Source organism: Mytilus galloprovincialis, chromosome 13, assembly GCF_965363235.1.
Source record: "Mytilus galloprovincialis chromosome 13, xbMytGall1.hap1.1, whole genome shotgun sequence".
In the NCBI taxonomy this organism is placed as follows: Eukaryota; Metazoa; Mollusca; class Bivalvia; order Mytilida; family Mytilidae; genus Mytilus; species Mytilus galloprovincialis.
This window is the reverse complement of record NC_134850.1, coordinates 25,331,865-25,352,692: the sequence shown is the minus strand read 5'-3', so window position 1 is coordinate 25,352,692 and position 20,828 is coordinate 25,331,865. Positions and strand designations below refer to the sequence as shown.

Here is a 20,828-nt window from a genome sequence, read left to right as displayed (position 1 = left end):
ATAACAAGTTTTTCAATGAGTAAATATGTGGAATGCACCTAGAAATTGTCATACTTTTCTCATGAACTACTTAACAGAATCGATTCATGTTTTGGTTAACAGTTCAACAGTAATGAGTTATAACGTACAGTATATGACCTTTTTCGGATCATCAAACACCTACATGTAGTTACTTCTTTTTTCTCATACGTCTGGATTACCAATGTGGATGTTCTAACACAACTCGTACATAATTGCTATTTCTATTCTTGAATAAAAAGTCGTACATACAAAATGAGGTAAAGGTCAAATGACACCTGCCAATTGTACATATACACCCTATACAATCATTCCATACACTAACTATAGTAGACCTATTGTCAAAAGTATTAACGTACCTCATATAAGTTTGATTAACTTGTGTCTCATCCCTTTTGCACATTTTGGCAAATAAAATATGTTTAAACTAAACTACCTCATTTACTGATCCGTGATTGAGTTCGAGGGCAGATGAAAACTGTCTGACAGGCACGATGACCTTAAAACGTACGCACATACTAGATATTATATAGTTATCTTACGAAACTTAAGATAAAAATCAACATTACACAGAATCTTATTTTCTCAAGAAGTTATGCACTGAACATGAAAATGATGCCAAAGACACTGGACATCTTCATATTAAAGTATGAATCATCCAGGTTTTCAACCTTGTAGAATATAAAGCTTTCAAGTAGTTAGTAAACGCCACCACCAGATCACAATTGTTATACATTAGATGATGTTCTTTCACTAAATAATTCAAAATTTGGTGACTATGTTGAACGTATCTATCCAATCAAACTAGCGATAAAGGATACTACAAATACAGTTAAGTCGGTCTCATATCTTGACTTACATCTAGAAATTGACAATGAGGATCGGTTGGAAAAAAAACTTTACGACAAAAGAGATGATTTCAGTTTTCCAATTGTGAACTTTCAATTTCTAAGTAGCAACATATCAACAGCACCTGCATACGGGGTATATATCTCCAAATTGATACGATATTCCAGTGCTTGCATTTCCTATCATGATTTTCTTGATAGAGGGTTGCTGCTCATTAGGAAGCTATTAAATCAAGAATTCCAAATGGTGAAGTTGAAATGATCCCTTCGTAAATTTTACGAACGCCATCACGAGTTGGTTGACCGTTATGGAATAACCGTTTCACAAATGATATCGGATATGTTCCTTACGTCGTAATTACATACAACCCCCTTCCCATTTTTGAATGTGACCTACCTAATTAGATAACAAATCCCATAAGCAACACGACGGGTGTCACATGTGGAGCAGGATCTGCTTACCCTTATGGAGTACCTGAGATAACTCCTAGTTTTTGGTTGGGTTCGTGTTGCTTATTTTTTAGTTTTCTATGTTGTGTCATGTGTACTATTGTTTGTCTGTTTGTCTTTTTCATTTTTAGTCATTTTTAGCCATAGCGTTGTCAGTTTATTTTCAATTAATGAGTTAGACTGTCCTTCTGGTATCTTTCGTCCCTCTTTTATACCTGTGTCGAGTTGTACATGTTGTATGCACAAATGTTGCAGGCTCGAAAATAAAACTAAAGTTAATTTTGAACACATTTCGACAAACTAGATGTAATATACGTATTGATGCATGTTTTTTTTTTTGTATTCCAAATTTATAATCCTACAAAAGTGCACATGCGCAAGAAGATGAGTTGACAGCAACCAACGACAACTTGATTCTGACTTGAGATTTGGAAAGGTACTTAAAGAAAATGGCGGGGGCGCCGAAACAATAAAAAATAAATATAAAAAAGAAGATGTGGTATAAGTTTACGACCGATCACCACTTTCCTAACCCTTTGACAATGATGTAACAGAATATTAACATATGAACAATTATATATCAAAATCCTTTAGAAATGGGTTGACACGAATTATAAAAACAATAACTTACAAAGACAAAAGATTCGTAGTACCGTTCCGTACTCTAATCAAATTGTACGCTAGTTCAGTTATAATGATATTAAACTTATGTAACCAATCAGTATACATCCAACGGTTTACAACAAGACGTTATAAACTGTCCGAGAAAAGCATGACTTTGTTCAATGCTTAAATGTATACATGTATACTACTAACATATATTTTATTAGATGATCTTCCTGGATAACTATGATTAAAACAGTTACACAGGGAAACTTTATGTAACGCTGTAAGCTAAGTAAATTGTTTTAATAACAGCACATAGTGACATGTCGATTATTTAATTATCAGTACATAATATCAACAATGTATAATTTTATTCAATGACCGAAATGAAAACAAAGGGTATTTTTGTATCTATCTCCCTCTCACTTTTGTCGGTGTTTGCTAATTTTCCCGCCAAAAATATTCAAAACAAGAATAGTGTATTTGTTGTTCAACATTTGCGTTGTTCACATTTCTGTTTCGTTTCGTTGAACTTCACTTCATAATCAAGAAATATTGTTGAGTCATTTTCAAGCTAATGGTTTTGCATTACCAATCAATACAAAAACGACTTTACTCTGTCGTAGTAACTATTTTTATGAAATCTGAAAAGAGACGACTAATTCAATTAATTTAAAAAAGAAATTGCTTAAATAACTTAATACATGTATTGTTTTAATAAATATTGCTACAAATGTATTCCATAGAAATATCAAACCATAGGATTACAGATGAATATGACACACCAGCAGCTGCAAGATCGTGAATTTTAAACAAATCGCATAATTATAATCGATTTTTAAATGTTTGAGGTTTGATTTTCTCTTTTATACTACAACCATGGACATTTTGAATGTTCCTACATCGACTTTATATATACATGATTACCAAATAGAGGAACAAACCTTACACAGTATACAAATTTTGCTAGAATAAATCATACTTGGCGTCTGCTTAACACTTTTTTTTTTAAATCATCCTCTTTTTTTAAGAATTGTGTCACCATATTCAAGTAACCTAGGTTGGTGTGGTTTCGTGTTGCTCAATTTTTAATTTTCTCTGTTATGTTTAAAAACTTTTTATTTTTTTTTGATATTTGTCGACATAATGTTTTTAATTAATACATAGTTCAATTTCCCTACTCTTTTAATTGATTGCTTGAAAATTTTACAATTTTTCAATCTTTAACTAAGGCTTTGAAAAAACTAATTATTAAAGAGTCACCGTGCAAAGAAGGTCAAGACAAGGTGTTGTTGTTTAATTGAGTAGTTTGTAAAATTTTGCTTTATTGCGATACTAGGGTTATTAACCATTATTCCTTTTATATGATGGACATTTTATCCGTATGAAACATTGTCCTTTCTTTGAAGGGCACTTTTTTCACTTCTGTGGACATGATTTCATAGGGAAATATATTATTGTCCGGATGATATTTCATAATACCATTGTGTAGACATAACTCACTGTGAAAATGTGTCCGATGGACATAATTTCATAACGGACAATTTTTACCCCTACACCGTGTCGTAAATCCATCTTTCCCAAACATTGAAAGGAATTGATTCTTTATAGAGTTATTATTTTGGGCATTATTTCATTAAACATTTCTATTGATTGTACACCAGAACAGTAGAAAAGTTCAGACTTCAACTTTTAATTAGGCCAAATAAAATAATATGTGTTTTTTTTCTATTAACTCTTTGAAAAAATAGGGTATGTACAATGTAGCTACATGTACATTTATATAGGTACGGATTTTGTTTTATTTAACAAATTATGTTTTTTAGTCTATCGGTCCGGAGAGAAATTCTGACTTTAACAATGCTTATTGAAAAATGCCCCCCCCCCAAAAAAAAAAAAAAAAATAAAAATAAGATAGGCTGTTTCTCAGCTTAAAATATAGGGTAAATAGGGAAATAGGAAACACACATATTTTTTTGTTGGCCTTGCACAAGTAAATATGTGTACCGTCACAAGAAATTTTTCCATCACCATCCGTGTCGACCTCTTCTATCATCTCCTCCGTTTCTTCCCATGTCATTTTCTCTCCAAGATTTCCCATGATGTGCTGAAACTCTGATACTGTGAGATAACCTTTTCCGTCTTTATCGAAAACTCGAAAGGCCTCTCGAATATCCGCAGCGGTTTCTTTAGAGCATAACTGTTTTGTCATTATGGCCAAAAATTCTTCAAATGTCACTGTTCCATCACCTTAAAAATATGTGTGTTTCTTTGTTTTTTTTTAATATAATGAGACCTTAAGTTATTCAACTGTTCGCCAAGTGCATTTTTTAATTGAAACGATAAGCTACGCCTGAAACCAGTTATCTGAATAGCTTGACACATAGATTCTACTGGAGAAATATATAAATATATACAATACAAGTACATTGTAGGAAAATAATTATGTTTAGAAACGGGACGAAACGCGAGGCTGAGCTTTTCACTGGTTTCGGAGCGAGTATTTAAAGTACAAATAAAGTTTATGTTTTTCGACAAATTCAATGCACATATAATATATTGAATTGTAATGCACACCCGGCACTTTAAGGGTCAGTTGTTTAAGCAAAATAATTGTATCGCTTTCCCCCCCAGAAATCGACAGTTTAAATGCTGCCCCCAAAGAGGGCAAATAAAGCAATAACAATAATTTATCCGTCAGGCCAGTATACATATACTCTAAATAAAGTAAAATAAACCAAAATGATACAGAAGTTATCAGAAAAACAGATCTAGACATGATAAAAAAGGGGACGGACATCATTGTTGAAGGCCGAACTTTGACCATAATGGTTTACTTTTACAAATAGTGACTTGGCTGGAGAGTTGTCTCATTGGCATGCATACCACATATCTATCTTCGTATACATGTATCTATTATAGGGGCCCTCTATTTTATAGGTATTACCATCTATATCAATCTCATCTACAATTTTTTTCAGGTCTTCATCTGTTGGGTGTTTTCCTAATGATCTCATGACAACACCTATCTCATGTGTTGTAATAGTACCGTCGCCATCTTTATCAAACAAACGGAAAGCTGCCCTACATTCTGAAAATATAAAAGTCAAGGAAACAATCAGAGTTCTTATGACCACATGACAACCCCTATCTTATGTGTTGTAATAGTACCGTCGCCATCTTTATCAAATAGACGGAAAGCTGCCCTACATTCTGAAAATACAAAAGTAAGGGAAACTCTAAGAGTTTATAACCTACTGAAAATAAATGATTTTAACATATCTATACTTCTACAGGAAGATATATAAAAAAGAAGATATGGTATGATTGCCAATGAGACAACTATCCACAAAAGTCCAAAATGAAAAATACAGTATAAGAAATAGATAATTAATCATGATAATAAAATAAGTAGACAGCTCTCTCACAAGCAAAAAACCCCTAACTGTAAAAAGAGACCAATTTCATTGAGCCGTCACTTCTCTGAAACCTTACTAAGTCTAAAATATTTGTGATATGACGTATACATGTGGTGTGTTTTGTACTTCCTTCCTTGAAACAACCTTTTCCCACAGAAAACGCAAAATTTAGAGGAAATATCCAAATTCGCAAATATTCAAATTCGAAGAGTTATTGATCCGTGTCATATACGCTTTCGCGCATGATCAGTCCACGTACTACCGCAGTATTTAAAAACTCTTTGTATTTTAACACTTGGCATATTGTACCAAGATTTCGCAGGCATCTTCTAGTAAAATAACAATGAAACTAAAACCAAATAGAAAAAATACCAACACGAGTCTGAAAATCAAAGCTTTAATTTAATCCATGGAAGAAGCGATCTTGGTATAGAAGCGTTTGTCTAGATAAAGAGGGGTTTATTTAGCTGATAATTGTCAGTAATATCAAGGAAATGTGGATATCGTGTCACCTATTATATTTAAATCAACATTATTTGTTCAGAAACAAGTTGTGTTTTGGTAACTTACCTAGAATTTGCTCTTTGGTTAATTTGTCAACCTATAAAATATTTATTACACAAATAAAAGACATTCATAATACTACCAACACACATGTAGATAAATAATTATTTTGCTTCCATCTAATTAATAACTTGTAGAAAAATGATACGATAAAATTCAAATATTCAGCCACCCCATGTTTTTAAATTTGAGAGTGATAATCAGCGTTCAGGAAGGACTATCAAAAGCGGCCAAATGGGTATTTAGGATACTAGCTCTTCGAACGTACAAGATTTAAAAAGTAATTTTCATAGTTATAAAGGCTGTCTTTAAATTCAATACAGGCGACTAACTATAATTTTTATGATACACGAAATAAAATTGTAGTTGTACGTACGTACACAACCTTTATAAATTACTCATAACTTCATAAATTAAAACGAGGTTTTTGTTAATGGGTAAAGAACGACTTGAGTATAATGATAAGAACTTGCATTCTGATATCTGATACGATTGACTTTTCCTAAAATCGAAAACAACCCGACGTATGTTTACCATTACAACTTCAAAAAACCACAATGATAAATACTTGAATTGTTTTTGGAATTAACAGTAAAATAGAGAATGGAAATAATTAACAAGAGACAACAGACCGACCAAAAGAACAGTAACACAGGCGAAGGCCACCTCGGAGGCATGCTTCAGCTGGCCTCTAAAAAATTGTGTATACTTGTTCAGTGAAAATGGACGTCATTCTAAATTCCAAAACATATAAATGAACTAAAATTAAAAATCATACAATAAAATTGAGAATGGAAATGGGGAATGTGTCAAAGAGACAACAACCCGACCAAATAAAAAACAACAGCAGAGGGTCACCAACAGGTCTTCAATGTAGCGAGAAATTCCCGCACCCGGAGGCGTCCCTCAGCTGGCCCCTAAACAAATATATACTAGTCCAGTGATAATGAACGCCATACTAATTTCCAAATTGTACACAAGAAACTAAAATTAAAATAATACAAGACTAACAAAGGCCAGAGGCTCCTGACTTGGGACAGGCGCAAAAATGCGGCGGGGTTAAACATGTTTGTGAGATCTCAACCCTCCCCCTATACCTCTAACCAATGTAGAAAAGTAAACGCATAACAATACGCACATTAAAATTCAGTTCAAGAGAAGTCCGAGTCTGATGTCAGAAGATGTAACCAAAGAAAATAAACAAAATGACAATAATACATAAATAACAACAGACTACTAGCAGTTAACTGACATGCCAGCTCCAGACTTCAATTAAACTGACTGAAAGATTATGATTTCATCATATGAACATCAGGCACAATCCTTCCCGTTAGGGGTTTAGTATCATACCATCATAACATATATGAGAAGAACATAACCCGTGTCATGCCAATAACTGTTTTTAGAATAAATGTGTTTAGCTCCGATGCAAAGACCTTATCAGTGACTCAATATTAACGCCAAAATATGCAATTTGTAATGACTTGACAACAGTATCGTAATTATATCCCTTCTTAATAAGTCTATTCAAAGGTTTTGTAAGTTTCTGAGGTGAATACTGACACCTTTGTGCTTTATAAAGAATATTTTCATAAAAAATTGGATGTGAAATACCTGAACGTATTAGAAGTCGGCATGTTGAGCTATATTTACGAATGATGTCTTTATACCGATGATAAAATTTAGTAAAGGTTTTGACTAGTTTGTGATATCGAAAACCCTGGTGTAATAATTTTTCCGTAATACATAAATTTCTCTCGTTAAAATCTAAAACATTGTTACATACACGAGCGAATCGTACAAGTTGAGATATATAAACACCGTAAGATGGTGACAAGGGAACGTCACCATCTAAAAACGGATAATTAACGATAGGAAATGAAAAATCGTCCCTTTTATCATAAATTTTAGTATTCAGCTTTCCATTAGTGATATAGATATCAAGATCGAGAAAAGGGCAGTGGTCATTGTTAGTATTAGCTTTATTTAAAGTAAGTTCAACAGGATAAATTTCATTAATATACATACTGAAGTCGTCATTATTGAGAGCCAAAATATCATCCAAATATCTAAAAGTATTATTAAATTTGTTTATCAGATGTTGTTTCGATGGGTCTTTGCTTATTTTTGTCATAAATTGTAACTCATAACAATACAAAAACAGGTCCGCAATAAGTGGTGCACAGTTAGTTCCCATTGGAATTCCGATAATCTGACGATATACGGAATCCCCAAAGCGAACAAAAATGTTATCTAGTAAAAATTCAAGGGCATATATAGTATCAAAGCATGTCCAATTAACATAGTTTTTTTGTTTATTGCTACTAAAAAATGACCTAAAAGAGTTTGAACATATAAATTCACATTCTGATTTTTTGAATGCCCATTTAATTAGGTGTGTGAATTTTTTCTTAATGAGAATGTGAGGCAATGTGGTATACAGGGTAGAAAAATCAAAACTTTGAACAGATTCAAAATCACCAATATAAGCATGCAATTTATCAAGTACTTCCAACGAGTTCTTCACACTCCAAAAGTAATTTATTCCACTATTTTCGAAGGCCTTATTTGAACAATTTATTATCAGGTTTTTAATTGTACCAAGTGTGCTGGTAAGAAGAATAGACAATTTAGTAGTTGAACAATGGCTTGAAGACGAAATAAATCTATATTTGTAAGGGGTTTTGTGTAGCTTCGGCAGCCAATGCATAGTTGGGACTTTCATTGTATTTGGCTCTGCTTGTAAAGTCTATCAAATTAAGGAGTTAAACATGTTTTGTGAGATCACTAACCTCCCACTATACCTTTAGCCAATGTAGAAAAAACAATTACACAGCGATACGCACTGTAAAACCCGGTTTAAAGAACGTTCATGGACTTCATGCAGATATATTATATATATATATATATACCGTCAAATCCACAACAAGCACATAAGTTGGTGCAAAAATATTGTTAGTGCGTACATGTATGCAAATTATTTTAAAATTTGACATATTCTGATTTTCAAGACATTTAAAATAATCTATATTCAAAACTCACCATTATTGATTATCTCAAATAATCTAGTAGTAGGATACGTTGAAGCTAAGCGTTTATAATTTTGACGTCATCAAACAACTATTACTGACGTCACTAACAATAAGTTCACGTTACAATGACATTGTATCGCAAGAAGATTGTCTGCACCGTTTTATATAATATAAGAATAGATGAAACTATATGTGAGTGTTACTGTCACTGTATGAGGGTTTGCATGGGGTTAAATGATTAAAGAATAATGCCCTAAAAAATGAAGAATAGAGAATAACGGGTAAAAAAAGTTGAAGATTAGAGGAAAAAGGGGTTAATTTGTTGAAGATTAGAGAAAAAAGGGGTGAAAATTAAATGTTTACAGAATAACAGACACCCCCCCCCCCCTCATCCAGACCCTCCTGTATGATCCCGCTAAAATTCATCACTTCTTACACTAGTTACAGTCTAAAATATAGATCTTTTTTTTTTAATTTTTACAAGAAACTGAAGAAATATTCAAACTCATAAGTCGACAAACAAAGAAGAGGGGAGGTAGAACCTTTTCGGGACGTCGGGATCGCCTCTGGTTTTTTAAGCTCGGGATTTCGGGATTCATCCTTTTCAGTGGGTCCGGGAATTCTTTTGAATTTTGGGATGTCGGGATTTAAATTTCTTTAAATTCGGGACCCCGGGATTTCATGTTTATGAGCCCGGGATTTCGGGATCAGGACCCCTCCGCCCCCTCAATTAAAGAACGCCATGACAAAAACGGCGAAAAAAGTCTATAAAATATAACATAGAAAAACTAAAGACATAATGTGAACTCCATTAAAAAATTGGAGTTGATCTCAGTTTATGTTCTGGAAGGGTAAGCAGTTCCTGCTCTACATTTGGTACTTATCGAGTTGCACACGTACATTGTAAGTCACGATGTACATACACATCTCTTGATGGACTTATCTTGAACTGAATTTTAATGTGCGTATTGTTATGCGTTTACTTTTCGACATTGGCTAGAGGTATAGGGGGAGGGTTGAGATCTCATAAACATGTTTAACCCCGCCGCAATTTTGCGCCTGTCCAAAGTCAGGAGCCTCTGGCCTTTGTTCGTCTTATATGATTTTTAATTTTAGTTTCTTGTGTATAATTCTGAGTTTAGTATGACGTCCATTATCACTGTATTAGTATACATATTTTTAGGGGTCAGCTGAAAGACACCTACGGGTGCGGGAATTCTCGCTACATTGAAGAGTCATTGGTGGGCTTCGGCTGTTGTCTGCTCTATGGTCGGGTTGCTGTCGCTTTGACACATGCCATATTACCTTTCTCAATTTTACATAAATTTGGGAATACATTTTTTTTTTACTATTCAAATAAAAAAATATATTGAAGATTGCTCCCCAATATAACGATTCAACAGAAAGTGTTTAATTTATTTAAAAAGGTAGAATACAGCAACGACACAATACAACAAACATTAACAGTAGTGTTTTACATAAGAAAACGCAATTACCAAACAAAATAATTCCGTTAATAACAGTTGTAGGAAAAACGATTATAACTGTTACTATTACAGTAGAAAACTTGTAAATTAATACGAAACATACGGAGACATTTACAAAGAGTGACATATTTGTTACGGAAGGATATGATTTTCCTAAGTCACATTATGTGAGTCACAAAAAAGTACCTTTTTTTGTCTCAATACATGACCTTATTTTCTTGGTGCAGCTGCTGACGTAGTTTTCACGTCCGCCTCTTAATATTTGTTTATAAAAGCAAGTCGACAGAGTAGTATAGTCAAATGTCGTAATAGTATAGACAATTACCTTTAGTGATTTGATTGAATTTGTCATAAGGTAGCTATGGCGTTCCATATTTATTTAACTGCAATCACGCTAAGACTTAACGAATTCAAATAAAAACTATAATACTGAGACCATTTTAATAAAGGCGGGAAATCAATCTAAACTGAAACAAGATCTTTTCTCGTTATCACATGACATGTAAGTAACCCGAATAAACATTTGATTAACGTGTTATAGTTGTATGATGGTATATGGATTAACAACATAGGAGATATGGTAGTGATATGACTAAACACTATTTGTTTGGAAGAAATACTTGATCCTCAGTCGTTATCAAAGTCATGTAAGAAAACCGGATTGGCTTTCAACTTCAGTGTCGATATTTTATTATTTGGGGGCAGGGGTCCCGGACCCCCCCCTTTTTTTCGGAAAATTGATTTGTTGGTTTTATAGAGAATCACTGACGCATGACGGGAGCGGCACCCTCTTAGCCAGTCAGTGGGCCTCCACTTATGGAAATTTCTGGATCCGTCACTACATACACTAAAATGTCCTTTGTGAAAAAAAACCAAGTACATTGTAGTATAGTAATCTTAATAGTGAGCCAAAGTGAATGTAAGACTTAGTATAAAGTTTTCAGAAAATTGAGAACAATAATACTATTGTTAAACATGTTAATAAAACATAAATTAAGACTTCCATAAAATTTATATTTATATTAATACAACTGTTTATTTATAATAAATAACTTGTAATAAATCACCTGTTTGGTTAATTTATAAACAAACATTCTAATGCAACAACGTTTGTAACGTTCATTTTGATTGGATAACGTCACTTTCTTACATGGCACCAATTGACAATTGATGCTATGGGACGTACGCGCAAGCGCAGACGTCATATGACAGACTTTAAATACATGTTTTAAACGTTGTTTTCTGTCAGTTTCATTAGAATGGAGATAACGCGTCGCCAGTAAACTTAATTTGCGACCATCAAATCCCCAATTGATGCTGTCGGAGCTTAAACTACAATACAGTTATCTCCTAAATATAAACCTTCAGTATTGATAATACTTATGGGAACTTTAAGTATACAAAATTCAGTGAGTTGACCAAGTTAAATACTTCAAACAAAGAAAAGCGAATTTTTTTAACGAATTAATTATAACATTTTTATTTCCTTTTTACCGTCTTTAGGTCCTGTTACTTCGAATATTTGCTTAGTTATGCATAAACAAGACTAAGGTGTCGCTCTGTTATGGTGCATATACAATACTTAGGTTTCGCTTTGTTATAGTGTGCATAAACAACACGAAATTGTCGCTCTGTAATGGATCATGTGCAACACTACGGTGTCGCTCTGTTATGGTACATAAACAACAATTAGGTTTAATTTCCTCTGTGATAAATCATATACAACACTACGGCTTCGCTCTGTAATGAACAACACTAAGGCTTCGCTCTGTAATGAACAACACTAAGGCTTTGGTCTGTACATTGATGAACAAACAACACTAAGTCGTCGCTCTGTAATGATGCATAAACAAAACTTAGGTTTCGCTTTGTTATTGTGCATAAACAACAAAAAATTGTCGCTCTGTAATGAATCATATGCAACACTTCGGTTTCGCTCTGACATGGTACATAAACAACAATTAGGTTTTCCTCTGTAATGAATCATATACAACACTACGGTGTCGCTCTGTAATGAACAACACTAAGGCTTTGCTCTGTATTGAACAAACTAAGGCTTTGTTCTGTATTGATGAACAAACAAAACTAAGGCGTCACTCTGTAATGATGCATAAACACACGAATGAACAATACTACGGCTTCAATCTGTAATGAACATCACTAAGGCTTCGCTCTGAAATGAACAACACTGAAGTTTCGCTCTGTAATGAACAACACTAAGGTTTCGTTCTGTAATGAACAACACTAAGGTCTCGATCTGTAATGAACAACACAAAGGCTTTGCTCTTTAACGAACAACACTAAGGTTTCGATCTGTAATGAACAACACTAAGGCTTCCCTCTGAAATGAACAACACAAAGGCTTTGCTCTTTAACGAACAACACTAAGGCTTCGCTCTTTAATGAACAACACTAAGGTTTCGCTCTGTAATGAACATCACTAATGCTTCGCTCTGTAATGAACAACACTAAGGTTTTGCTCTTTAATGAACAACACTAAGGTTTCGCTCTGTAATGAACAACACTAATGCTTCGCTCTGTAATGACCAACTCTTAGGCTTCGCCGCTCTGTAATGAACAACACTAAGGTTTCTCTCTGTAATGAACAATACTAAGATTTCGCTCTGTAATGAGCTACACTTAGGTTTTGGTCTGTGTTGATGAACAACAACAATTAGGCGTCGCTCTGTCATGATGCATAAACACAACTAACGTTTTGCTGTGTAATGGCCAATACTGAGGGTAATGATGCAGAAACAACAATAAGGCTTAAAGTTTACTCCGTAATGATGCATTAACAAAAATAATGCTTTTCTCTGTAGTGATACACACACAACATGAATGCTTCGGTCTGTAATGACGGATACACATCATTAAGGCTTTATAAGTTACTTCTGTAATGATACATACACAATACTTAAGCATGGCAGTTTTCACACTTGAATAAATGTCATATACCATTAACATATCAAAGAAAGAAATAGTAAAAGAGTAAAACAGCTTTTAGGAAATGAATTCACATTGTACACTGCGTTTAAAAATACCATATTGAACGATCAGCGTCTTGGCGCATGTTGTCATGCATATTTCAACGTTTTCACACATTGCAGGACTGAATGAATTTATGTTGATAAGTTGTCTTTAAAAGATGTTCTTTCGAATAAACCACAGAAACCAATAAGTTCATTCGACTAGGGATCAAAACTAAAAGTTAATTGATAGTTTAATATGTTCAATCGTCATTGGTCATTGACGGAACGAGGAGGGAGGGGAAGTGTATGCTTGTTTTCTAAAAATTATTCTGATCCCATATTCTATGTTTTTTTTTTAAATTCGGAATCCAGATTGTTCCCATACCCTCAAGTCACTGGGGTAAAGCTGATGACCGTAACTGCATTCACGGTCATCCCAAGATGTCGGATGAAAAATTAGTTCAGTATCTTTATTGTCTGTTACAGTGTTTCTATATCATTTTCTTTACAAAGTATACATTGATACGATGTAAACTTATTAAAGATTCACACAGAAATCACAAATTATTACCGAAAAATGTTCAGGAAACGCGAAATTCAATTTGAAAAAATCGCTAAGATGTCCGTAAATCATTATCAAAATATTTTCAAGATGACCGTAACATAAAACAAGGATGACCGTGATTGGTAAACAGATGACCGTAACTTGTAAAAGATGACCGTAATTTGTAAAGAATGACTGTAATTTATAAAGGATGATCGTAACTTTTAAATGATGACCCTCAATTCAAAGAATATCCGTATTTGTATTCATAGCTTTTTGTTGTGTGTGTCTCAATAGGGGCTTAGTTAGCGGATATAAACATGTTTCATCAATTTATTTTTATTTGTTTGTCGTATTTTGGGTTCATGACAATGATAGTAAATTGCAAATTTCTCGTAAACAATGAAATATTTATTGATAACGACTTTAAAGTTTTAATACAAATTGACAGAGATACGACGAAAAGTTGAAGAAACATGAATGTGTTCCTCTGAGGTGTCTCTAGTACAAGCCTCATCTACACTATAATTTTCTATGTTCAGTGGACCGTTAAAATGGGGAAAAAACTGTAGTTTGGCATTATGATTTGAAAGCTCATATCATAGAAAACATGTGTACGAAGTTTCAAGTTGATTGGACTTCAACGTCATCAAAAACCTCCTCGACCAAAAACTTTAACCTGATGTGGGACAGACGGACGAACGAGCAGACGAACGGACGAACAAACGAACGGACGCACAGACCAGAAAACATAATGCCCATGAATGGAGCATAAAAACACTAATCAAACATATGAATATCCAGTAATCGAGCCTGTGTGTATGGTTCCAGAGGAAGCAGATTAAAATCTTTGTTTGTCTTTATATATATATGAATAACATTGCTGTTTATACAAAATGACAAGGTTCCCCTCAGTGGTGGATCCAACCAAGGAGGTCCGGGGGTTGGAATCCCCTTTTTATTTACCGATCAGTGCATTTGAATGGGGACACATAGTTTGAGCCCCCTTTACCCTGGGTTTGGACCCCCTTTTGTTAAAAAGCGGCTTAATCCCCCCTGCCCCTTGTGATACGCTATACGCACAAGACTATTTTAAGGATCTATTTTGCTTGAGCTCGCCTTCACTAGTTTGGTCGTAGTATTTTAAAAACAGGTTCTGTTATTTTACTTGCAAGACAAAATAGAAGACAAATCAAAGACGATATAATATCAATAGGTGTACATCCATTGGCACTTTAAAAAAAAGTGCATTTATTATATGTCATTACAAGGAATTCCAGAAATAAAAAAAAATCTTTTGGCTTTTAGTTGGAGGCTGTGCAGCACACTTTTTTTTTATTATACTTGTAAGGTGTCATTTAATCGCGCTTTGTTGCATGTTTTCCCCGCTCTTTCATGTGCATGTCTTGCTGTATGTTCATTTTAAAAATTATACCCTCTACCGTAAAAAAAGATATATATGGTGAACTTTGTATTTAAAGCACGTCTTATTTTCTCCTACCTATAGGATAATACTCTCATATAAATACGTTTTATATCAACACCATTAATCATTTGATACAAAAAAGTAGTCATACAAATACGGATATTTCTTAGAATTGACGATCATCCTTTAAAAGTTACGGTCATCATTTAGAAATTACGGTCATCCTTTACAAATTACGGTCATCTTTTAACCAATTACGGTCACCCTTGTTATGAATTGCTGATTCTGTTACGGTCATCTCGATTGTGATTTACGGTCATCTTAGCGATTTTTTTAAATCGAATTATCTGTTTCATGCACATTTCTCGGAAGTAATTTTTTGATTTCCGTGTGAATCTTTTATAAATTTACATCGTATCAATGTCTCCTTTGTAAAGAAAATGATATAGAAACACTGTAACAGACAATACAGATACTGATCTATTTTTTCATCTGACATCTTGGGATGACCGTGAATGCAGTTACGGTCATCAGCTTTACCCCAGTGTAAGTGTCAAATTTGAAGAAAAAAATTGATTGATGGCGTTAATAAACTAAATAGATTTTGTTCCCAACCCAGAAGATAAACGGTTGCCCCCTTATCACTGCATACCACACTATTGCTCAATGCACAGATGAAGCGTGATTGATTGAAGCAATGTGAGCAATTTTGCTCTATTAAAAACACCTTAGTAACTTTAAGATTAAAATAATTACATCCCGCTGTTTCCTTAATTTTGAGCATGTGAAATGATTAATGTTATGTATTATTATGATACGCCATAGATATGGAAGGTCTAGAGAAGATTTACAGAATTGTTAGAGAATAATGGACTAAATTTATAGACATATTGGCTAAAAAAAGAATAAAATTGAGAAAGGAAATGGGGAATGTGTCAAAGAGACACAAACCCGACCATAGAGACAACAACCCCACCATAGAGCAGACAACAGCCGAAGGCCACCAATGGTTCTTCAATGCAGTCAGGTTTCACAAATACGTACCAGAGATCAATTGTCATGCCAATAAATAACAGTAAAACAGTTGAAGTTATTATCGCCTGGTCATAAGATGATTATGGACTGAAATGCAGGGGATGGGTGGGAGAATAAAAGGAATGTTATCCCTTGAAAACTGGTGCATGAAACCTGTAAAGAATAAGCCTTAGAGATGAATTATATTCTTTGTTGATTTTGTTATACTTACAATTGAATTCTGCATGCTGTATTTTGAATACTAGTAAGTTAGTTGCAATTTGTGTGCAATGTGCAATATAGTTCTGATAAGTATTTTAGTTATTTTTTTTTTCATTTTGAATTATATAGCAAATGATCTTACTATGTTTAGTTGGCAAAGATTCCTCCCTAATTCTTTTTGCGTAATTTAAGAAGTTCGCCGTCAACTGAGGGAGATCTCAAAAGGAAAATCGCCATGTAAAATCTATTTGAAAATACTAACAGTAACAGTAACAGTACAGTTAAATAAATTTCAGCATGCCTTATGTTGACATTTTAACGCTTCACCGATTACAAGTGAACTCATTTACTTTACTAATATGCTAGAAGCTCTATTTGTTATGTTGACGAGTTGTATAAAAAGAAGAGGATCGTAGTTACCACCCTTTACTTCACCCCGTTAGATGTTTTTAAATAATTCAAAATACTGGAAACAATATAGCTAATTGAACAACAATTATAATAGGAATCGCAACAATTTAAATTTAAGCGAAAACAAAATGAAATAGATTCTCCTTTACAATTTAATTGCAAAATGTAAAATTTTAAAACACCGTTTAATATGTTATTTATAGTTATATACAATATAGTGTCTGTGTTTGCTATTGAATTTGTGCTCTTACCTAATGAAGGAAAACTGAAGGTAAGGGTATCAACCTTTCCCAAATAATGGAATGCAGTGGAGTTGTCCCCAAATGACTGTGGTATCCACAGCCCCGAGGGAGTAGAACCCCTAAACTGTCACATCCATTGGAATTCTCTATGCTTGCACCCGAACGGGCAAAGTGCTCATATCAGGGATGGTAACGCATGGAAGAGAACTCATTGGGAGAGTGCGAGTGGATGGGTCAACGCGAGTGGTGGGTGGGGTCGGTCAACGCGAGTGGTTGGGGTTGGTAAACGCAAGTGGTTGGGGTCGGTAGTTGGGGTCGGTGGTTGGAGTCGGTGGTGGCAGTCGGTGGTTGGAGTTGGTCAACGCGAGTGGTTGAGTGGTTGATGTCGTGTCGGTCAACGCCAGTGGTTGGGGTTCGTGTCGGTCAACGCGAGTGGTTGGGACGCAAGTGGTTTGGGACGTGAGTGGTTGAGGTCGGTCAACTCGATTGGTTGGGTGAATTGGGTGAATGAGAAAGTGAATGAGATAGTGAATGAGATGGGTGGGTGAATGAGAGAGAGGGTGGTGAATAAGGGTGGATGAGAAAGAAGGGTGGGTGAATGAGAGAGAGTGGTGGGTGAATGAGAGAAAGGGGTGAGTGAAAGAGAGGGGTGAGTGAATGAGAGGGGTGAGTGAATGAGAGGGGTGAGTGAATGAGGGTGAATGAGAAAGAAGGGTTGGTGAGTGAGAGAGGTGGGTGAATAAGAGAGGTGGGTGAATTAGAGACTGAGTGAGGGATGGTGAGAGAGAGGGGTGAGTGAATGAGGGTGAATGAGAAAGAAGGGTGGGTGAGTGAGAGAGGTGGGTGAATTAGAGACTGAGTGAGGGATGGTGAGAGAGAGGGTGGTGAATAAGGGTGGGTGAGTGAGAGAGGTGGGTGAATGAGAGACTGAGTGTGAGTGAATGAGAGTGAGTGAATGAGGGACAGAGAATGAGGGACAGAGTAAATGAGACACAGAGTGAGTGAATGAGAGACAGAAAGAGTGAATGAGAGACAGAATGACTGAATGAGAGACAGGGTGAATGAATGTGTGACAGAGTGAGTGAATGGGAGACAGAGTCAGAGAGAGAGTGGTTGCATAAAAGTGGGTGAGAGAAAATGACATGGGTGAGTGGGAGAGCGAGTGAGTGAGAGTGCGAGTGAATGGGAGAGAGTGGGTGAATGGGAGAGAGTGGGTGAATGGGAGAGAGTGGAGAGTGGGTGAATGGGAGAGAATGGGAGATGGGAGATAGTGGGTGAATGAAATTTGAGAGAGAGGGAGTGGGTGAATGAGAGAGAGTGAGAATGAATGGGAGCTACAGTGGGTGAATCAGTGAGAGTGAAAGTGAAAGTGAGAGGGAGTGGGTGATTGAGAATGGGTGAATGAGAGGGAGAGTTGTTGGTGCTGGGTGAATGAGAGTAACCTTGGATGGGTAAGTGAGATTGGGTGAATGAATGAGATTGGAAAGAGTGGGCAGGCATGTGCATTAATCAGAGTGGGTTGGTGAGTGAATGAGAGTGGGGGAATCTTACTTAAAAAAAAACCTGAGTGATCACTAGCCTCAGTTGTACAACATGATCTGCATGGTAGAATGAATTGATTCCTGGTGGTTATTTGTCTTTGAAAATTCAAACAATAGTCCCGAATCAAAATCCAAAGCTTTCTTTAACGCATCAAAAAAATTCCTTACTTGGTAAAGGTATTTTCTTATGTAGCAAATAGTGAATTAATCCTGGTTTTATAGCTAGCTTAACCTTTCACTTGTATGAAAGTCGCGTTAAATTTCTTCAAAAAAGGTTTATGTTATTATTCAAAACACGAGTTTTTCAACTTAGTAAAGTCTTTTCCAAGGTTTTCATGGTTTGAATGTGGATTCGATTGTCATCCAAATCTGATGCTAACCATGATAGAATTCTGGATCCAACCAGGAATTGACCATATGCTTTTTCTTATCACATTATGTTTGCTGTCACTCCTAACTTGCACATGTTGATCGAACATACACCATACACTAAAATTTTTGCTTGTGATGAATATAGTATAGCTTGTTTATTCTATCTGTAGATGACGTGATTAGAGACAAATACCAGATTTTCATAGATATTAAAGAAAAGTTAAAGTTCAATTACATCGGAATAGCGGACGAGGATGATGAACAGTTTTCAAGTCATGTAAGCATTTTGTTTAAACATTTATATTCAATAGATTTATATTTGACACTCACTTTTTTTTATTAAACATAATTCTTTCAACAGTTTTCACTAGAAATGCAGTAATAAAAGAAAAAATACAATAACAATACTAACGAGGCTATCTAAAAGATACATCGGAAAAACACTGGTAATATGTTGAAGTCGATGAAACAAAGACATTTTGATATCTTAAAACAAAAACACGCGTATGCAAACACAATACATAGACCCACAAATGTATGATAAATTGATATCAATTGAACGAACATTAATTCAGCAAATTCACACCAGCTTTATCATAGTATTTATCGGTTGTTTTTTTTTTACTTTTCAACGATTTATAAACAATGTTCTATAAATAGCAAAATCGATAGTTTTCGATTGCGACTAGAAGCTACATTGCATATTTTTTATTAATGTACAAGTGGCTATCATCGGTACCAAGAAATGTACGGTGGACGCAAAGACCCTGTTGGACTTTCAGTTAGGTCACACGAAGGTCTGATATAAATTCAACTATGATTAGCAACGCTTCTTGAAAAGGAAATATCAAAGTAATTCGAAGCCCGACTTTGATTGTTGATGTCAAATAGACTACTGTAAACCAACTTATTTTTGCGGATACTTTGTTATGCGTTTATCAATATCTAGTCCATTTCGCGGCAATTTAATTTCGCGATTTTATAATTTACTTGAAGTGGTTTGATAAGGAAAGACCAAAGCTAAACATATTCACGACGATTTAAATTTGCGTTATTTTTCTATTCGCAAAAGTCGCAAAAATAAATCGCTCGCGAAATCAAGTTGGTTTACAGTATCATAGTAAAATTGAAAATCAGTTTTGAGGTGTGGCATAACCTGTTATTTGTGCGCCCAAACCACCTGCTTTGTTAATCTAGAACATATTTCGCAAAACAAAGCACACAATAAAAAACCTGGGCACTGTAGCAACTAACCGATATCAACGTGTCTTACCCTTTTGTAGATTTTGCTCGCGCAAACTATTTAACCTCTAAATGTATAATTCATATATGTTCATGTCACACATTATGTGTATGTCCCTGGTAAATTTAACCAGCATATGTTTATTGCTAGAGCTTTATGGACATGCAAGTGTATTGCTACATGTCTTTGTGAAAATTTCCAAATATATATGGTTCTTCACTGCTTCATGATTTCAATGCCAAAAAAAAAACTGAACATTTGCTTGCAATTATCTTTATTCAGGTTATCTCTATTTCCCTAAAGTCAAAATAGTTATATATTCTTTATTGGTAATTCTGTATTTTTAAGACGGACCAAGATACAACTAGACGTTTTTACACTTGTAAGAAATTGTGTCTACCACTATTTAAAATCACA

General features: G+C 34.7%; 1 protein-coding gene across 1 annotated transcript; it reads right to left on the bottom strand.

Moving 5' to 3' along the window:
* Positions 1–2,242: 2,242 nt before the first annotated feature.
* Positions 2,243–9,005, bottom strand: LOC143056519 (calmodulin-like). Its single transcript, XM_076229600.1, has 5 exons — positions 8,948–9,005; positions 5,912–5,942; positions 4,870–5,013; positions 3,930–4,172; positions 2,243–2,566 (listed from the first exon to the last, which is right to left on the bottom strand). The coding sequence occupies exons 1-5, from the start codon at positions 8,948–8,950 to the stop codon at positions 2,535–2,537; spliced, it is 453 nt and encodes a 150-aa protein (XP_076085715.1). The 5' UTR covers positions 8,951–9,005; the 3' UTR covers positions 2,243–2,534.
* Between the last annotated feature and the right edge of the window lie 11,823 nt (positions 9,006–20,828).

Bases quoted from the DNA above. Each gene is read 5' to 3' on its own strand.
- LOC143056519 (XM_076229600.1), bottom strand. The intron at 4,173-4,869 runs GTAATACCTATA...CATATTTTTAAG, and splicing joins AGATGAGATTGATATAGATG to GTGATGGAACAGTGACATTT. The intron at 2,567-3,929 runs GTACACATATTT...GTCTCTTTTCAG, and splicing joins TGGAAAAATTTCTTGTGACG to ATTTCATAAAAATAGTTACT.